Here is a 17,958-nt window from a genome sequence, read left to right on the forward strand (position 1 = left end):
ATTCTCTATTATTCCAATCTCGTAAAGCACGCGGAAAGAATGAACACATATATCTTTCCATACGATCTCTGATTTCCCTTATTTTATCGTGGTGATCGTTTCACCCTATGTAGGTCGGTGTCAACAAAATATTTTCGCATGCGGAGGACAACGTTGGTGATTGGAATTTCGTGAGATGATTCTGTCGTAACGAAAAACGTCTTTCTTTTAGCGATTTCCAGCCCAAATCCTGTATCGTTTCTGTGACACTCTCTCCCATATTTCGCGATAATACAAAACGTGTTGCCTTTCTTTGAACTTTCTCGATGTACTCCGTCAGTCCTATCTGGTAAGAATCCCACACCGCGCAGCACTATTCTAAAAGAGGACGGACAAGCGAGTGTATGTAGGCAGTCTCTTTAGTAGGTCTGTTACATTTTCTGAGTGTCCTGCCAATAAAAAGCAGTCTTTGGTTGGCCTTCCCCACAACATTTTCTATGCGTTCCTTCCAATTTAAGTTGTTCGTAATTGTAATACCTAGATTTTAGTTGAATTTACGGCTTATCGATAAGACTGATTTATGGTGTAATTGACATTTAACGACTTCCTTTTAGCACTCATGTGGATGACCTCACAGTTTTCGTTATTCAGGTCAACTGCCACTTTTCGTACCATTCAGGTATCTTTCCTAAATCGTTTCGCAATTTGTTTTGATCTTCTCATGACTTTATTAGTCGATAAACGACAGTGTCATCTGCAAACAACCGAAGACGGCTGCTCAGATTGTCTCCCTTTATATAGACAAGGAACAGCAAAGGGACTATAACACTATCTTGGGGAACGCCAGAAATCACTTCTGTTTTACTTGATGACTTTCCGCCAGTTACTACGAACTGTGACCTCTCTGACAGGAAATCACAAATCCAGTCACATAAGTGAGACGATATTCCATAAGCACGCAATTTCACTACGAGCCGCTTGTGTGGTACTTTGTCTTTTGCCTTCCGGAAATCCAGAAATACGGAATCGATCTAAAATCCCTTGTCAATAGCACTCGACACTTAAAGTGAATAAAGAGCTAGCTGTGTTTCACAGGATCGAATTTTTCTGAACCCATGTTGATTGTTTGTCAATAGACCGTTTTCTTCGAGGTAATTCATAATGTTCGAACACAATATACACTCCTGGAAATGGAAAAAAGAACACATTGACACCGGTGTGTAAGATCCACCATGCTTGCTCCGGACACTGCGAGAGGGCTGTACAAGCAATGATCACACGCACGGCACAGCGGACACACAAGGAACCGCGGTGTTGGCCGTCGAATGGAGCTAGCTGCGCAGCATTTGTGCACCGCCGCCGTCAGTGTCAGCCAGTTTGCCGTGGCATACGGAGCTCCATCGCAGTCTTTAACACTGGTAGCATGCCGCGACAGCGTGGACGTGAACCGTATGTGCAGTTGACGGACTTTGAGCGAGGGCGTATAGTGGGCATGCGGGAGGCCGGGTGGACGTACCGCCGAATTGCTCAACACGGGGGGCGTGAGGTCTCCGCAGTACATCGATGTTGTCGCTAGTGGTCGGCGGAAGGTGCACGTGCCCGTCGACCTGGGACCGGACCGCAGCGACGCACGGATGCACGCCAAGACCGTAGGATCCTACGCAGTGCCATAGGGGACCGCACCGCCACTTCCCAGCAAATTAGGGACACTGTTGCTCCTGGGGTATCGGCGAGGACCATTCGCAACCGTCTACATGAAGCTGGACTACGGTCCCGCACACCGTTAGGCCGTATTCCGCTCACGCCCCAACATCGTGCAGCCCGCCTCCAGTGGTGTCGCGACAGGCGTGAATGGAGGGACGAATGGAGACGTGTCGTCTTCAGCGATGAGAGTCGCTTCTGCCTTGGTGCCAATGATAGTCGTCTACGTGTTTGGCGCCGTGCAGGTGAGCGCCCAATCAGGACTGCATACGACCGAGGCACACAGGGCCAACACCCGGCATCATGGTGTGGGGAGCGATCTCCTACACTGGCCGTACACCTCTGGTGATCGTCGAGGGGACACTGAATAGTGCACGGTACATCCAAACCGTCATCGAACCCATCGTTCTACCATTCCTAGACCGGCAAGGGAACTTGCTGTTCCAACAGGACAAAGCACGTCCGCATGTATCCCGTGCCACCCAACGTGCTCTAGATGGTGTAAGTCAACTACCCGGGCCAGCAAGATCTCCGGATCTGTCCCCCATTGAGCATGTTTGGGACTGGATGAAGCGTCGTCTCACGCGGTGTGCACGTCCAGCACGAACGCTGGTCCAACTGAGGCGCCAGGTGGAAATGGCATGGCAAGCCATTCCACAGGACTACATCCAGCATCTCTACGATCGTCTCCATGGGAGAATAGCAGCCTGCATTGCTGCGAAAGGTGGATATACACTGTACTAGTGCCGACATTGTGCATGCTCTGTTGCCTGTGTCTATGTGACTGTGGTTCTGTCAGTGTGATCATGTGATGTATGTGACCCCAGGAATGTGTCAATAAAGTTTCCCCTTCCTGGGACAATGAATTCACGTTGTTCTTATTTCAGTTTCCCGGAGTGTATGTTCTAGAATCCTGCTACATATTGACGTTAACGATATGGCCCTGTAATTAAGTGGATTACTCATGCTATCGTTCTTGAATATTGGTGTGACCTGTGCAACTTTCCAGTCTTTGGGTACGCATCTTTCGTCGAGCGAACGGTTTTATATGATTGTTAAGTATGGAGCTAATGCATCAGCATACTCCGAAAGGAACCTAACTGGTATAGAGTTTGGACCAGAAGACTTGCTTTTATTAAGTGTTTTAAGTTGCTTCGCTACTCCGAGGATATTTACTTCTACGTTACTCATGTTGGCAGCTGTTCTTTATCCGATTTCTGGAATATTTACTTCGTGTTCTTTTGTGAAGGCATTTCGGAAGACTGTGATTAGTGACTCTGTTTTGGCAGCACTGTCTTCGATAGTATCTGCATTGCTATCGCGTAGAGAAGGCATTGTTTGTTTCTTGCCGCTAACATACTTCACATATGACCAGAATATCTTTGCATTATCTGCCAGATTTCGAGACAACATTTCGTTGTGGAAACTGTTATAGGCACCTCGCATTGAAGTCCGCGCTTAATTTAGAGCTTCTGTAAAAGATCGCCAATCTTGGGGATTTGGCATGTTTGTTTCGTTGTTTCTGCAACAGTGCTCTAACCCGTTTTGCGTACCGACGAGGATCAGCTCCGTCGTTTGTTAATTTATTTGGTATAAATGTCTCAATTGCTGCCGATACTATTTCTCTGAATTGAAGCCACATCTGGTCTACACTTATACTATTAATTTGGAATGAGTGGAGATTGTCTCTCAGGAAGGCGTCAAGTGGATTTATATCTGCTTTGGCGGCGCAGTGGTTAGCACACTGGACTCGCATTCGGGGGGACGACGGTTCAATCCCGTCTCCGGCCATCCTGATTTAGGTTTTCCGTGATTTCCCTAAACCGTTTCAGGCAAATGCCGGGATGGTTCCTTTGAAAGGGCACGGCCGAATTCCTTCCTAACCCTTCCCTAACCTGAGCTTTCGCTCCGTCTCTAATGACCTCGTTGTCGACGGGACGTTAAACACTAACCACCACCACCACCACCCCTATATCTGCTTTTTTGAATAGTTATATTTTTCGCTTATTTTTCTAGGATTTGTGAATTACAATATTCAATCTCGGTAAGACAACCCTGTTTTCACTAATCCCTGAATCAGTTTTGATGCTCGTTATTAACTGAGGATTTTTGTTGCTAAGAGGTCAAGTGTGTTTTCACAACCGTTTACTATTCGCGTGGTCTCATGAATTAACTGCTGGAAATAATTTTCAGAGAATGCGTTTAACACAATTTCGGATGATATTTTATGCTTACCTCCGGAATTAAACATGTATTTCCGCCAACATATCGAGAGTAAATTAAAGTCACCACCAAGTATTATCTTATGAGTCGGGTACGTGTTTGAAATCAAACTCAAGTTTTCTTTGAACCCTTCAGCAACTGTATCATCTGAATTGGGAGGTCGGTTAAAGGATCCAATAATTATTTTATTCCAACAATGACCTCTGCCCGTACTAACGCACAGGAAGTACCTACTTCAATTTCGCGACAAGTTAAACTACTTCTAAGAGCAACAAACACGCCGTCGCTAACCGTGTTTAGCCTATCCTTTCGGTACACCGTTAGGTTCTTCGCAAAAATTTCGGCTGTCACTATGACCGGCTTTAGCCAGCTTTCAGTGACTTCAACGATTTGAGAATCAGTGGTTTCTATTAGCGCTTGGAGCTCTGGTACTTTCCCAACACAGCTACGGCAATTTACATCTGTTATACAAATGGTTCCTTTATCTACGCTCTTCAGGTGTTCAGCCTGCTCCTTTTGTGGCTGAATCCCTTGTGTTTTCCCGAGAGTTTGTGATTCAATTATGTTGTTTAATGTTTTTATTAATCCTTTATGTCTCACATCTTTAGTGGCGGTTCTTCATCCAATTATTTCGTCAAGCGACAGTAAGTAACGATGGTGCAATGTGTTTCACTGTTGTCGTTTGATACAGAAAAAGTGTGTGAATGCTTTGCAGCACGTGATGTACAGTAAGGAGGCAAACTGCACATTTTGACGTTTCAAGGAGAACTTAACACTAATAGAAAGTTATTTTTGAGGTATTCAGTTAGATTTAAACCAACAAAACTGTCCATATTCTAAGTTACTCTGAGGGGGAGGAAGTTGCTAACGCTGGTATCAACAATCGTCTACAGAGGGTATCTAACTACTGTTACAGAAATTCGTCACACAGGAAGTATATTAATCAATATGTTTCTGTCATAGCTATTTCACTGAGATGTGGCTTCTACGTGACGAGCAAACCTGTAAGGTGGCAGAATAAATGAAGGCCAATTTCGCACCTTACATAAGAGTTTTATACATTGTAATGGGAAGGTGAATATGACACATAACTTACTTAGGCAGTAATGAGCAGATTTGCCTATAAGTTTGTAATGCAAAAGGGATGACACTCATTCGACAGTATTAATACACTGCTCCTATATAATCCATGTCAATGAGCAGAAGGTGAAACAAGCAGCGAGAAGAAACGTTCTGTGTGGAAGCAGGAGCAGACAGAAGCAGAGGCCGCACCATCGGAGGCACTACGAAAACCTCTTAGGGGGCGTCCCGCAGCGGGAGTCAGCGACGGACAGGTGACGCATACTGGAGAGCAAGTAACAGGCCACCAGAAGTAAGACACAAAAAGCTTTAGAAAAGTGTGTTTCGGAATTGCAAATGCATAAGAATGAAACCAGTGACGCAGTTTATCACGTGAACAGACATTTGATGTATGCATGTAACTTTAGGCGTCTGGAGCGGGCACAAAACGTCCGATTGGCGCTCCTATTGGTCGAAAAAAGCTGTGACGTGGAGAACTAAAGAACCTAGGTGGGGAGACAGTTCGGCTACGAGAAAGACAAGAGTAAAACTGTCGAATCTTCTCTGAACTGGTGTCAAGTGCAGAACAGGGCGCATGCAGGTATGATGTAGAGGAGAAATTTGTGTGAACACTGCATTCACTGCGGCTGACATTCAGCTAGATATTAGCTGTAGCGTCGTTGAGCTCCAACTGTGGAGAAACGAACCAGCCAGTGAGTTAATTGTTCTTGTGAGGACTGAGAGGGCATTTTAATACGCACGCTGCTACAGCCATGCACGTGCATATCGCCATATTGCAAGGCTTGGGATGAGTACACGTTTTCTCGCATAACGAGAAACATTCAATCCATATATCGAGGAAGGAATGACAGAAATCGAAGAAAACGTTCAAAAGATGGATTAAAATCTAGGTTAAAAGCGTGTTAATGATAAGATTCGCTGAGGACATTTCTTTCCTCGGTGAAAGTGAAGAAGAACTGCAAGTTGTGTTGAATGGAATAACAGTCTAATGAGTACAGAATATGGATTGAGAATAAATGGAAGAAAGACAAAAGTAATGAGGAGTAGCAGAAATCCGAACAGCGAGAAATTTAACATCAAAACTGGTGATACAAAGTAGACAATGTTCAGGAATTCTGCTACTTAGGCTGTAAAATAATCCATGACGAATGGATCAAGGAGGACATAAAAGCAGACTATCACTGGCGAAAATAGCACTTCTGGACAAGAGAAGTGTGCTCTCGTGAAAGATGGAAGTTGATTTGAGGAAGAGGCAGAGATTGGAATAAATTCAGCAGATAATTGAGAATGTAGCTTGCAAGTGTTACTCTGAGATAAAAATGTTGGCACAGGAGAGTAAGTCGTGACAGGCAGCATCAAACACGCCTGTGAAAAAAAGTAAATAAATAAAAGAAAGAAAGAAAGAAAGAAAGAAAGAAAGGGAAGTGTGAATGCAAAAAGCGTGATAAAGTGTCAGTAGAAATAATGGGCAGGAAGGTCTGTTTATTTTATTTTTTTAACATATTTCATTCCCTTCCCTTAAGGGGGAGGGCGGGCTTTTCTAGTGCTTGCATCGCACTTTTTAACCATAGGCGTGATTTACAATTTTCTTTTCTTTTTATTACAATTTGAAGTGCTTGCAGAAAGGTGCTTTACATATTTTTTTGCACTCTGTTGTGGTCATTATCAGTATACATTTTGAATAACAATACATGATTAACAAGATTATATAATTAACGAGGTTATATTTTGGTTTAACAAAGTATATAGTACTAGACGTTAACAATGAGACATAATTCAGAGGTTATATTTTAGTTTCTCAATGTATATTTTGCTAGAATTAACAAAGTTTATAATAATAGGATAGTAATAGAATTTAGAAGGGGAGAAGGTAAGGGAGAGGTTTGGGGGGATAGTAAGAGATAAAGATGTAAGTATTGGCATAAGGTAATATAAGATTATGATTGTCCACATTGTTGTGCATTGTGTTGCTGTGCGGAATTTACATGGGACAATAGAGTGTGCGAGTGTATAGTGTTTTTGTGTGTGATTTGTGTGTAATATTTCTTAGTTTAAGTCTGTGTTCGGTTGTGGAGCAGAGGGGAGGAGAGCAAATGAGAAGAGGTTTTTGAAGTTAGTCTATGGGTAACGTATAATGATGTTACTATTGTTACTAGTTTTTGTTGTACGATTATGGCTATTTTCTATTTTCATATTTGTCAGTGGCAGATCAGGATTGAGTAGTTGAAGAGTGTGCCGGCTTGTTTAAGTGTGCGAGTGTTGTCGTCTTGTTGTTTTGTGTGTGTGTGTGTGTGTGAGAGAGAGAGAGAGAGAGAGAGAGAGAGTGAGAGTGTTATGTGATTGGTGGTGGGGTGTTGGTTTCCGTGTTATAGGTCTGTCTGTGTTTTATTGTGTGAGGTCTAGGTGGGGAGGGCTAGTGGTATGGGTTATCAGCGGTTCCATAGTGGGGGCTAAGTCTGGGAAGTGGGTTGTGTGTTTTGTGCTACTGTACGCGCTGGGCAGATATATTTGTGTTTGGGGAGTCGTTGAATATGAGGTCTTGTTGTAATTAGGTTTTCCACGTCAGGTCTTTGCGTTAGTATTCGTTGTACGTAGCTCGCGCGCAGTTTTCTCAGTCGTGTCTGGAGTGGTTCCAGTTCCACGTTAGCTATTTCGTATACGTCGTTGCTGGGCGTCCTTGCCGGGAGTCTCGCGAGGTTACGGAGCAGTCGTCGTTCTGTGCTATATAGTCTGTCTGCTACCGTGTGCGGGATGCCTCCCAGCGGGGCGCTGGCGTATTCAGGGACAGGTCTGATAAAGGTTTTGTATGTGTGTACGGCTGCTTCCATGCTGCAGCCACGGAGGCGTCCTTGTACTTGTCGTATCAGTCTTTGGCGTTTTCTGGTCTTGTCGAGAAGGTAATTCAGGTGAGTCAGCCAGCTCTTGTGTTTGTCTAGGAATACGCCAAGGTACCTGGCCGTGTTGACAAGTCTGAGTGGCGTGTTCCAGGGTGTTAATTGTATGTCGTTGTCGTTTTGTTGTCTCTTTTTGGTCAAGTTTCTGTGTCGAAAGAGTACAGTTTGTGTCTTTGCTGGGTTTGGTCTGATTCTCCACTTTTCCATCTAGTCTTCGAGTCGTTATAGGTATGCGTCCGTCTTTCTTTGTATAGTTGATGTACTGAGTGATGTACACCAGTAAGCTGTGTCGTCTGCGTAAAGGGCTATTGTTTCGTCTCGGGATTGGGTTGTCGGTATATCTGCTGTGTACAGCAGCGGAGACAGGATGCCGCCTTGTGGCACTCCTGCTTGTGGGGTGAAAGGTTGCGAAGAGGCGTTGTATACATGTATCCTGCATACTCGGTCGGTGAGGTATGCTTTTACGAGCCGGACCATTTTGATAGGGATCCCTATCTCGCACAGCTTGTATAGGAGTCCGTCATGCCATAGCTTGTCAAACGCCCTCTCAATATCCAGGAATAATGCGAGGGTGTACCGTCCATTGTTAAAGCCCTGTGTGACTCCGTTCACAAGTTTGAACAGTGGATCATTCGTGGAGTGCTTACTGCGGAAGCCGGCTTGGATCAGGGGAAGGAGTTCTTCTGTTCTATGTATGTCTTGTGTCTGTGATGATTCTTTCACAGGTTTTTCCCAGTACGTCTAAAAGAGAGATGGCTCTGTAGGATCGTGGGTCGGTTCTTAGTTTGTCTGGTTTAGGGATCATGATTGTCTTCCTTGTTTTCCAGGCAGTTGGGATGGTCTCTGTGCTGATGCAATAATTGAATATGAGAGAGAGGATAGGGATGAGTGTAAGGAGGGGTGAATTTTGTAGGTGAATTCGTCGTATGTCGTTTAGGCCTGGCGCTGAGTTCCGTCCCGTCAGTATCGCGTCCATTATTTCCGTGTCAGCTATCAGTTTAGTTAAGAAGTTTTCGTTTTCTTTCTCTACTGTGTGTGTTGAGTTGTCGGGGGACTCGGAGCTCTACTGCTCATCTGAAAACCTCATCGAAGTTGTCATGTAGGAAGAAATATACTTCTTCTAACACGTCTTTATAGATGTCTGCTCATTGTTTGTAATTAGTGTGTTAGTAGTTGTTGCTCATTGTCCCGTCAGTGTTTTATGGAACTTAAACGAAAGTGTTGTTAAGTATAAGTGTGAGTAGAAAAGTTTGTTTGGGAAAGTGTGAGTAAAAATTCACTGTGAGCAGAAAATAAGTAAGTCATAAGTAAATTCGATACGTTACGCACTTAAAAACGACAGTACGTTTCCCGAGACGAGGGCGAAGTTGTAGAAGGCGTAGAAGACTGCGAAGAAGCGCAGCTGCGCGTGGTGCGCGGGGCGCGCGGCTAGTTCCGCCCAGCGGCGCGCGCTGGCGCTGAGGTAGGCGCTCTTGGCCGTCCAGAGGGGGCCGCTAGCCAAGCCCATCACAGCGGCCGCGGGCAGCAGCGTCTCGGAGCGCGGCCACAGCTGCAGCGCCACGAACGGCACATACAGCAGCATGCAGCCCGCCACCGTCCACTTGTAGCCCAGGTACCTGGCACACGTCCACAACAGGCTTCAAATCGTGCCACATCAGTCTCGATTGACGTGATTCTAGACGTACCGGAACATGACGAAATACGGATCATTGTCTATGTAGCAACGTGACACGGAGGCAGAATGGTTCACAATCGATTCAGAAATAGGCTACATCTCAACTAACCATTCGAAAACTGTTCGTTGTACTTCCTTTTGCATATTTGACTAACTGGGATTCGAATCATAACGTGTTGGTGCTGCGATTTCAAATGCCTCTGTATGCAGTCAGACCTTGAAGGTCAAATTAAGGTCAAAACGGACTGAAGTCGGTATAGCTACCCCCTTATTTAAGTTGTTTATAGGTGATTAATTTGAATAAAAGCACAAGGTGTAATGATAATTTTTACTTATGGACCGTCTGACAGCAACTGAATAAAACACAATTTTTGTGCCAGAATACAAAAGAACTCACAAGCTGAAAACTTACAAACACACTCAACAAACACACACAATGACAACACCACACAGAAAAGAATCAGATGGAACACCATGACCTACACACATAAACTAACACACAGTGTTGCAAACATCCTAAAGAGACAGGGTTTCAAAATAGCATATAAGCCTGGGCAAACCCTCCAATCACATCTAAGCCAGCCAACTACCAAGGGGGACAAATTCCAACAATCAGGAATATATAAACTTGAATATCGAAGTTGTGATGCAGTATACATAGGCATGACAAGCAGGAAATTTGAAACAAGATGCAAAGAACATATTAGATATTGGAAGTATGATACAAACCATTCCACATTTGCAGAGCATTTAAAACACAATAATCATCATCCTACAAACATGGAACAAGAAACGAAAATAATGAGAATAAGCAACCATGACAAACATCTTTTACAAACGCAAGAAAACTTCCACATCCAGAAAGCGATAGCAGTAAAAAAAAAAAAAAAAAAAAAAAAAAACCATGTGATAAATGAACAAACACACATCAGCACAGACTCCTTACTACACTTAACAAAGGAAATGATAACATAAAACAAAAAAACTCTTCCCCACACCATCTGGACACACACACACACACACACACACACACACACACACACACACACACACAAACGCACACACAAATGCATACACGAACAGATCACAGATACTTCAATAATTAAACTCGAAAGTTTGGCAATAACATTCGATCTTTGGTAAAAACATTTGACAGTCGGCCAAAACATTGCATTGAAACAAGCGTTTAGTTCATAGTGCTGTGGAATGTGGAAAAAAACGCAAATTGGCATTGATAAGAAGAAGAACAACACCAAAATTGCAACAGGAGCGTAATATGTAAGAAATTGTCCACGCAACCTGTAAGTACAGTTCAAAACATTACTACTTAATACGAAATACCAACCACCAGAACTGCTTATAACCTATAGGCACAGTGACAAAAATGTAAATTAAATAGCTAACATATGTACATATTCCAGGCCACTGATGATGCCTTGCAGAAAATAAAGGCGAAACGCGTATGGCACTAAAACTGTATTTTATTCTGTTGCTGTCATACGGTCCATAAGTAAAAATTATCAATATACCGTAATATTACACGCCACTGAGGAAGACAGGACCAAAAAGTTGAAGAAAAAAAAGCACAATGTTTCAGTCTGACATCTACTGCAGCTCGACCTTACTGTCTGAGATACCAAAAGTCTTAACTGCCATTCCTCTCAGCCTAAACAACCTCACATGCACTGAATCCGCCCCCCCCCCCCTCCACAAATATACACAATTAATGGACAAATTCATCTATGCCTTAACTGAACACAGCATATATGAAGAAATATACCGTTATGGTTTGTCAATGTCGACATCACTAGAGGAAGAGTACAAGCTCCTCTGGAAAAATATGGTGGAATTATATGACTTTTCTGTTCTACCTATATAGCTAATTATATTTTTCGATAAAAACTTCGTTCTGAGATGAGAGGTCGGGGGTACATAATACTGTGCACAGATATACCTTTCTTTTCTTTTCCCTAGCCTTTGTTCCGTCCAGTTCCAGATCTGTTGTTTCAAGATTTATCAAATTTTATTTTTTATGTAACTTTGTGGCTGGATGTGTTTTTCACGTCATAGTCTTCAAGGTAATGTAAGGAAGGAAAGTTGTATGCGCCGTCTGTATGTGACTTAAGGTAGTTTACCTGCGTATCGTTTAAAAAAAAAAAAGTGGTTCAAAAGGCTCTGAGCACTATGGGACTCAACATCTGAGGTCATTAGTCACCTAGAACTTAAAACTACTTAAACCTAACTAATCCAGACATCACACACATCCATGCCCTCGGCAGGATTCGAAACTGGTAACGTAGCGGTCGCGCTCTTCGAGACTGTAGCGCCTAGAACCACTCGGCCACCCCGGCCGGCGCTTATTCTGCCTGACGTAGAATTCGGGGACTAGGCCATCATGTTAACGAACGTCGGAAACTACCCAAAAACTACACTCAGGCGTGCGGTTTGTGTGTGTGTGTGTGTGTGTGTGTGTGTGTGTGCGGAGGGGGGGCTGTTCAAATGGCTCTGAGCACTATGGGACTTAACATCTGAGGTCATCAGTCCCCTAGAACTTAGAACTAGTTAAACCTAACTAACCTAAGGTCATCACACACATCCATGCCTGAGGCAGGATTTGAACCTGCGACCCTAGCGGTCGCGCGGTTCCAGACGGAAGTACACTGTTATAGAGAAAATGGGCGTAATGCAGAATGTAAATGCCACTCTCTCACTTTAACAACATTGTCAGTCAGATTAATATTTATGTTTTAGGTCATGATCTCGGTGTTCCCCAGTACTACATTTGTTATACATGGTTTATGACTTCTTTACATGAGGGAATTGTGGGCCATATGTCCATATAACTGCAAATGTAACCCTTACAGAACTTGTGCCCGAAGGTCCCAATTGGAGGAGACAGAGAACATGGAGAGAGAGAGAGGTATTGTGGAGTCTTAAATTCTAATTGCACCGACCAGGCTCTTGAGTGATTCTGGGAAACAGCACTGAAGACATTTGACTGTAGCAGTCTCCTCCTTCAACTTATGGTAAAGAGGGCACCGGTTCGCAAAATATTTTACCTGGGCCAAGCAGCAGTCTGTCACAAAGGCAGCCAGTTGACGGAAAGTAGATGGAGAAGTCATTTAAGAGAGACTGCTGTGACTGAGCCTTTGTGCAAATGGCGGGAATGTCACAAAACTCGGCGCATTTGATGTTACAAACTGGGACAATACGGACAGGGTGGCTAGTCCACATGTTCAGTGGAGGTAAGTCTGTAACTCCCATGATGCCAGGGAGTCGCTAGATTCTTTTAGCGAGCGGCAAAAAATGTATATACTTCATGAGCACGACTGTCTGGAAAGCTTAACAGCATTATTTCAGAAACTGGGAATGGTTTGCCTGGAAAGATTAGATCTGTCCGTAAATGAGCGGCTGTGGTCCCGTCTAGGTAGATGTTTTTTGACAAAACATGGCCATACTTAGCGTCAGAACGCCGCATCCCTTTTCTAAAATCCTCTTTTTTTTCAGACAAGAGAGATTCTGAGTCGCTGAGTGGCTCCACTCAGGGTATGGAAAGTAGAGTCTTGTCCCTCCCCCTCTCCCCCCCAACCCCTCTCCACTCCCTTTGGAACCCTGGTGCTGCGTCTTGATTGGCCACCAGGCCAACTAAAGGGGGGAGATTCAATGAGTAGAGGATAGTTCGACTGGTTTGTGCAATGTGCAGGTAGTTTCCTGTATACTAATTCGACTCCAGTAACATCAAAAGTCGTTGTGATTCATTGCCTTCTTCGTCTTCAGGCCCTCCACTGGTGGGGAAATTCAGATCTTCCCCTAGTGAGTGAGACTTGTCTTCTGTATCTTGAGGTTGCCTAAGAGCCATTGGCAGTTACCAACTGTATCGACAGTGGAACTGCATACCATCTCGGACATATCGTGTGTCACGAGAGTGAACTTATTCGTCCAGAATCGGTCGTCTGACGTTTGACAAGTTCAGCGCAAAGGGTCGTGCCAGTGACTCAAATTAGTTGGGACAGACCTGCGAACGGGTGGAACTCACACTGCAATTTGGCGGGATTTCAGGGCTCTGATAGAGAAGTTTTCCGCGTTCTGATCAGAACGCCAGACCGCGTAGTTTGCAAATTTTCGTGGACGCCTCAGAACATTAGAGCTGCCGCAGCGTGCAACTCCTCGCCTATATGGTACCGTTTTCTGCTGCCATCTAAACAAGGTGAAAGGTTAAAATACTGCTGAATCGGCGTAGAGCTACTAAGTAATATTCACAGCTCCCTGTTCTCAGGTGGAAATGGCGGGAATACTTGGTTGTAGTTATACTTGGTTGTAGTTGATATACTTGGTTGTAGTTGATTCCCTTTGAGTAGAGTTAGAACACACAGTGGTTTCACGTAAACAATGTCAGACTACTTTGTAAACGGGATTAATTCAGGGGAGAATTTGCTTAGCTTCTACCCTAATAAATTCTTTGCCAATCAAACACTATTCCTCTTCTGATTTGTCATTTTCTTATGTAAGATTTATCAGCTCGTTGTTCTTATAAAATGCTTAATAAAACTTGTCATTGTTTTGTAATGTTAAACACGCCACTGTTGTCATTCACACTCCCTCAATTGTTTATTTTTTATTTTATTCTGGTCGTACATTGGTACACTAGCAATTTAAGATTCAATCTTATTAAACAAAATTATTTTATTATTAATTTGAGTTCTGAAAGTGACCACAGGCATAGGCAACAAAAGTGCCACGAGTAAGGTTATTAATTCCATATATATAAATTTAGGGTTTAGCTCACGATTTGAAGGTTGTTGAGAGATAATAATTTCTTTATGTAAACATAATAACATTTACCATCACCCAGACATATACTTATGATTAAAGCAAGCGACAGCATACAACTGTAAATAATTAGCTGTCTGATGGTTAGTGTAAGTCATCGTCCCACTGTTATCGAACAAGAACCAATCTCATTGTAGTCTGTGCTCCAGAGTTTCCAAACAATCTGAAATATTTATCGATTCTGCACTGGGCCTCTTAGCCAAGGCGTAATATGGCAGACATGTAGATTAGGCAAAAACAAGCCTGAACACACAGTTTTCCCTTCTTAAGTCTGTCCTGAGAAAGCATACATGGTTTTCAACCAAGTTTTTTTATTGTGAAATTAATGACTCTGTGCCTGAGTTTCAGATGGACATTAATATAAAACCCCCAGCAATTTCCTTGAAATATGGGCATGATTGGCGCAGAAAATTCTGTCATATGCCGCCTATACGTGAATCATAGTGTGTATACTAACACTAGACACAGCCGAAAATCATATATCGACAAGTACACCTCTGAATATGTTATATATCTCCATTACTTTTCGCTGATGTCTCGGATGGCTGACGAGAGATTACCATGACATGAAACAATTTGCCTACACCGTACCTATATTATTAGTGTGTGACAACAAAGTGTATGTTAAACACGGATGCAGTATCCTGTCGACAGAAACAATGACGTCATGGCGCTTTCTGTAGCACATCAAAGAAGATAAATCTCCCTACTGTAAACTGAAATGCTCTATGCAGTTGTATCTCTGTTTGGCCGTTACGCTACCTCCATGTGTTAGTTTATCTCTCATATTCAATCAGCGTTCTAAAATGAGATGCACACGTCAGGGTATTAGCGTACATTTGATAATGAGTGTGGCAGTGCACAGCTCTTTATTCTCGATAACGATGTCAGCAACAACCACACAAGCCGAATTTGTCTCTACTTGATGCCTTGTCGTGAGGGACTTTATTGTATAACGCGGTTAACAGACCAAGTAATTAAAACAGAAGTATGTGGACATACTATGTCAGAGCAATTGTATAATTCCTTCAGCTTACTTGAAATCGTAATGATATTCACATCACACATTGATAGTACAAATCTCTAGGCTGAAATTAGCATCGGCATGTCTAACAAGTGTATGATTTATGGACGGAATCGCGAACGAGCAGCCATCGAAAGAAGCTTGGCCGACAACATATGTTTTGTATTTGGAGCGAGCTAACCCAATACATTCTACATCATACGTCGAACAGCACGACGACGCTGATGTGAGAGATGAATGTAGGTTTACTTTCATTCTGTACAGGCTACAGGTGACGTACAACGTTTAATTCAAAAACATGTTCCTCAGACATCCTGCATGTTATGGAGAGAGCACCTTCAAAGCTTCTTATACACATACGCAGTATGTTTCCGATCGCCCATAATAAAATCTATAAATGTACAAACACTTTATGCATAGTTAATAGACCAACAAAATAAATATAAGGTACAATGCAATATGGTTTAGATTTTAGCCTCTTCTAAGCATCCACCCGTTACCACCAGAGCAACTGCACAAACTCTTGGCATTCTGTAGACAAGATTTTGCAGTGCTTTTGCAGATATCGCCATCCAACATCACTATAAATTATCCCATTGATCTTCAACATTAGGTTACCTCAGTTTTCCGACATCCCTGTCAGTTTCATCTAGAAACAGTTCAATGGAATTTAAGTCAGGTGACTGACTTGGCCTTGTTCTTCAGTTCCTCACATTTTTCTACAGAAAGCCTCTACACAATTTAGAAGCATGTTTGGTATTGTCCTGCTGCAGAACAAACCCACGACCAAACCATATCTTGCTACATGGATCGGCGTTGTTGATCAGCATCCTCTTTTATCCTTCCTGCTTAATGTTCCTTTAATTTTGATTAGATCACCGACACTGTCACATGCAAACATCCCCACACCATGATCGACTCTCCACCATAGTTAACTGTTGGTGTCACACATGCCTCTCCATATGTTCTCCACGAAATTGACGAACAACCATTCGACGATGGCTACTAAATACTTTAAATAACACCCTGGGCCTCCTGCACACTCAAGTTTTTATGCTGCTGCGCCCAATGAAATCTTTTCCTTATTTTGCTTGTGTATTAAAGGTTTTTTGCCGCTGTGCATTCCTTTAAACCTTCTTCACGAAGACAGTGTTGCACTGTTAAGACAGAGATTGGAGCTCATTGCATACACCTTAGAATTTCAGGTGCAGACTGAGTCCTCTGACATTTGTTCTGTACACATATGTACTGATCATCGCTGTGTGATGTTACTTGGAGTCTCCCAGATCGCGATACACTTGCACTGGCACCAGTTTGCTTGAATGGTTGCAAAGTATACACCATTATAGATTAGGTTACGCCAACGTTTATAGGTATAGTCCAACTAGAATAGATTTCCTGATGGAGAGCTCGAATAATAGCACTTTTTCAATTCCAATCTCCTGCTTTCATCGCAGTCGGAGGTAATACGATCTGAGACTGATCACATTTAAAGACACACTGCTACAAGCACATAGTGTTCTGTAAACTAATGCAAACTGATTCCTACACAAACAACTGAAAGACTGAGGCTCATTTGGACTGAATTGTCTTAGTTAACGGCACGTCAGTGTTGCTGTGGATGCTCATTAGCGCCTCTCTATGTGAACATATAGTCAAATACACAAACAAGCGCTAGTCGTTACATGTATATACTTGTTTTATTATCATAGTTTACATCTACATCTACATCTCCATTACTGTTCACTGATGTCTCGGATGGCTGACGAGAGATTACCATGATATGAAACAATTTGCTCCTATATTATTAGTGTGTGATAGCAAAGTGGGGACATAATAGAATATTTAAAACGAAATCTCCATTTTAACAACAAATCCATTGCTGTCATAGGTGATGGAAAGCTTTTGACCTGTGGTGTATATACACATATACTCTAAAGACAGACGGTTGCTACATGTTGGGCCATGTGATCATATTGGTATTAGTAAGTTAATTACACTTTGAGAAATGGACGCGATGTTGAAAAAAATTACAACAGAGAGGAAAACAAATAGTTTAAGAGCAAATATATATTTCACATATTTTTTTCGTGATTCAAAAATTTTTACCACTTTGAGGTGGAAAGCGCATTGTCCATCCCATTTAATCTTCCACCATAAAACACTGACACATTCTTATTATTTAATATCAATCGCTCCTCATCATTCATCTCGGGAAAGCGTGAAGGCAGGAACACTTTTTCCGCCACAAGTACAGCATTTCTATATTATATGGCTACTTTTTTAATGTTAATGACTTGGAACTTCTTGTTTATTGGTAAGACTGAAAGCCTTGTGACAAGTTTCTGAAGGCTGACTCCACTACCAGTTTGTCATATTGGCACACACGTAACAAACATTCAGTATGTGATAAAAAAATTCATATAACAGAATAACCATTTTCACAGTGCATTAACTATTATTATGAATTCATACCTGCAGAAGTCTCTGTTGATTGTTAGCACACCATCATGTTGGATGCAGCTCAGTGGTTAAATCTCAAAACATAATAA

The 17,958-nt window shown here is 42.7% G+C and overlaps 1 protein-coding gene across 1 annotated transcript in view; it reads right to left on the reverse strand.

The window, feature by feature from the left end:
• The window catches only part of LOC126341572 (UNC93-like protein), a 71,248-nt gene that overhangs the window by 36,438 nt on the left and 16,852 nt on the right, over window positions 1–17,958 (reverse strand). The window contains exon 2 of the mRNA XM_050001784.1: window positions 9,207–9,493. Within this exon, the coding sequence (XP_049857741.1) occupies window positions 9,207–9,493 (287 nt within the window). The remainder of the gene's footprint in view (window positions 1–9,206; window positions 9,494–17,958) is intronic.

This window comes from Schistocerca gregaria, chromosome 1, assembly GCF_023897955.1.
Source record: "Schistocerca gregaria isolate iqSchGreg1 chromosome 1, iqSchGreg1.2, whole genome shotgun sequence".
In the NCBI taxonomy this organism is placed as follows: domain Eukaryota; kingdom Metazoa; phylum Arthropoda; class Insecta; order Orthoptera; family Acrididae; genus Schistocerca; species Schistocerca gregaria.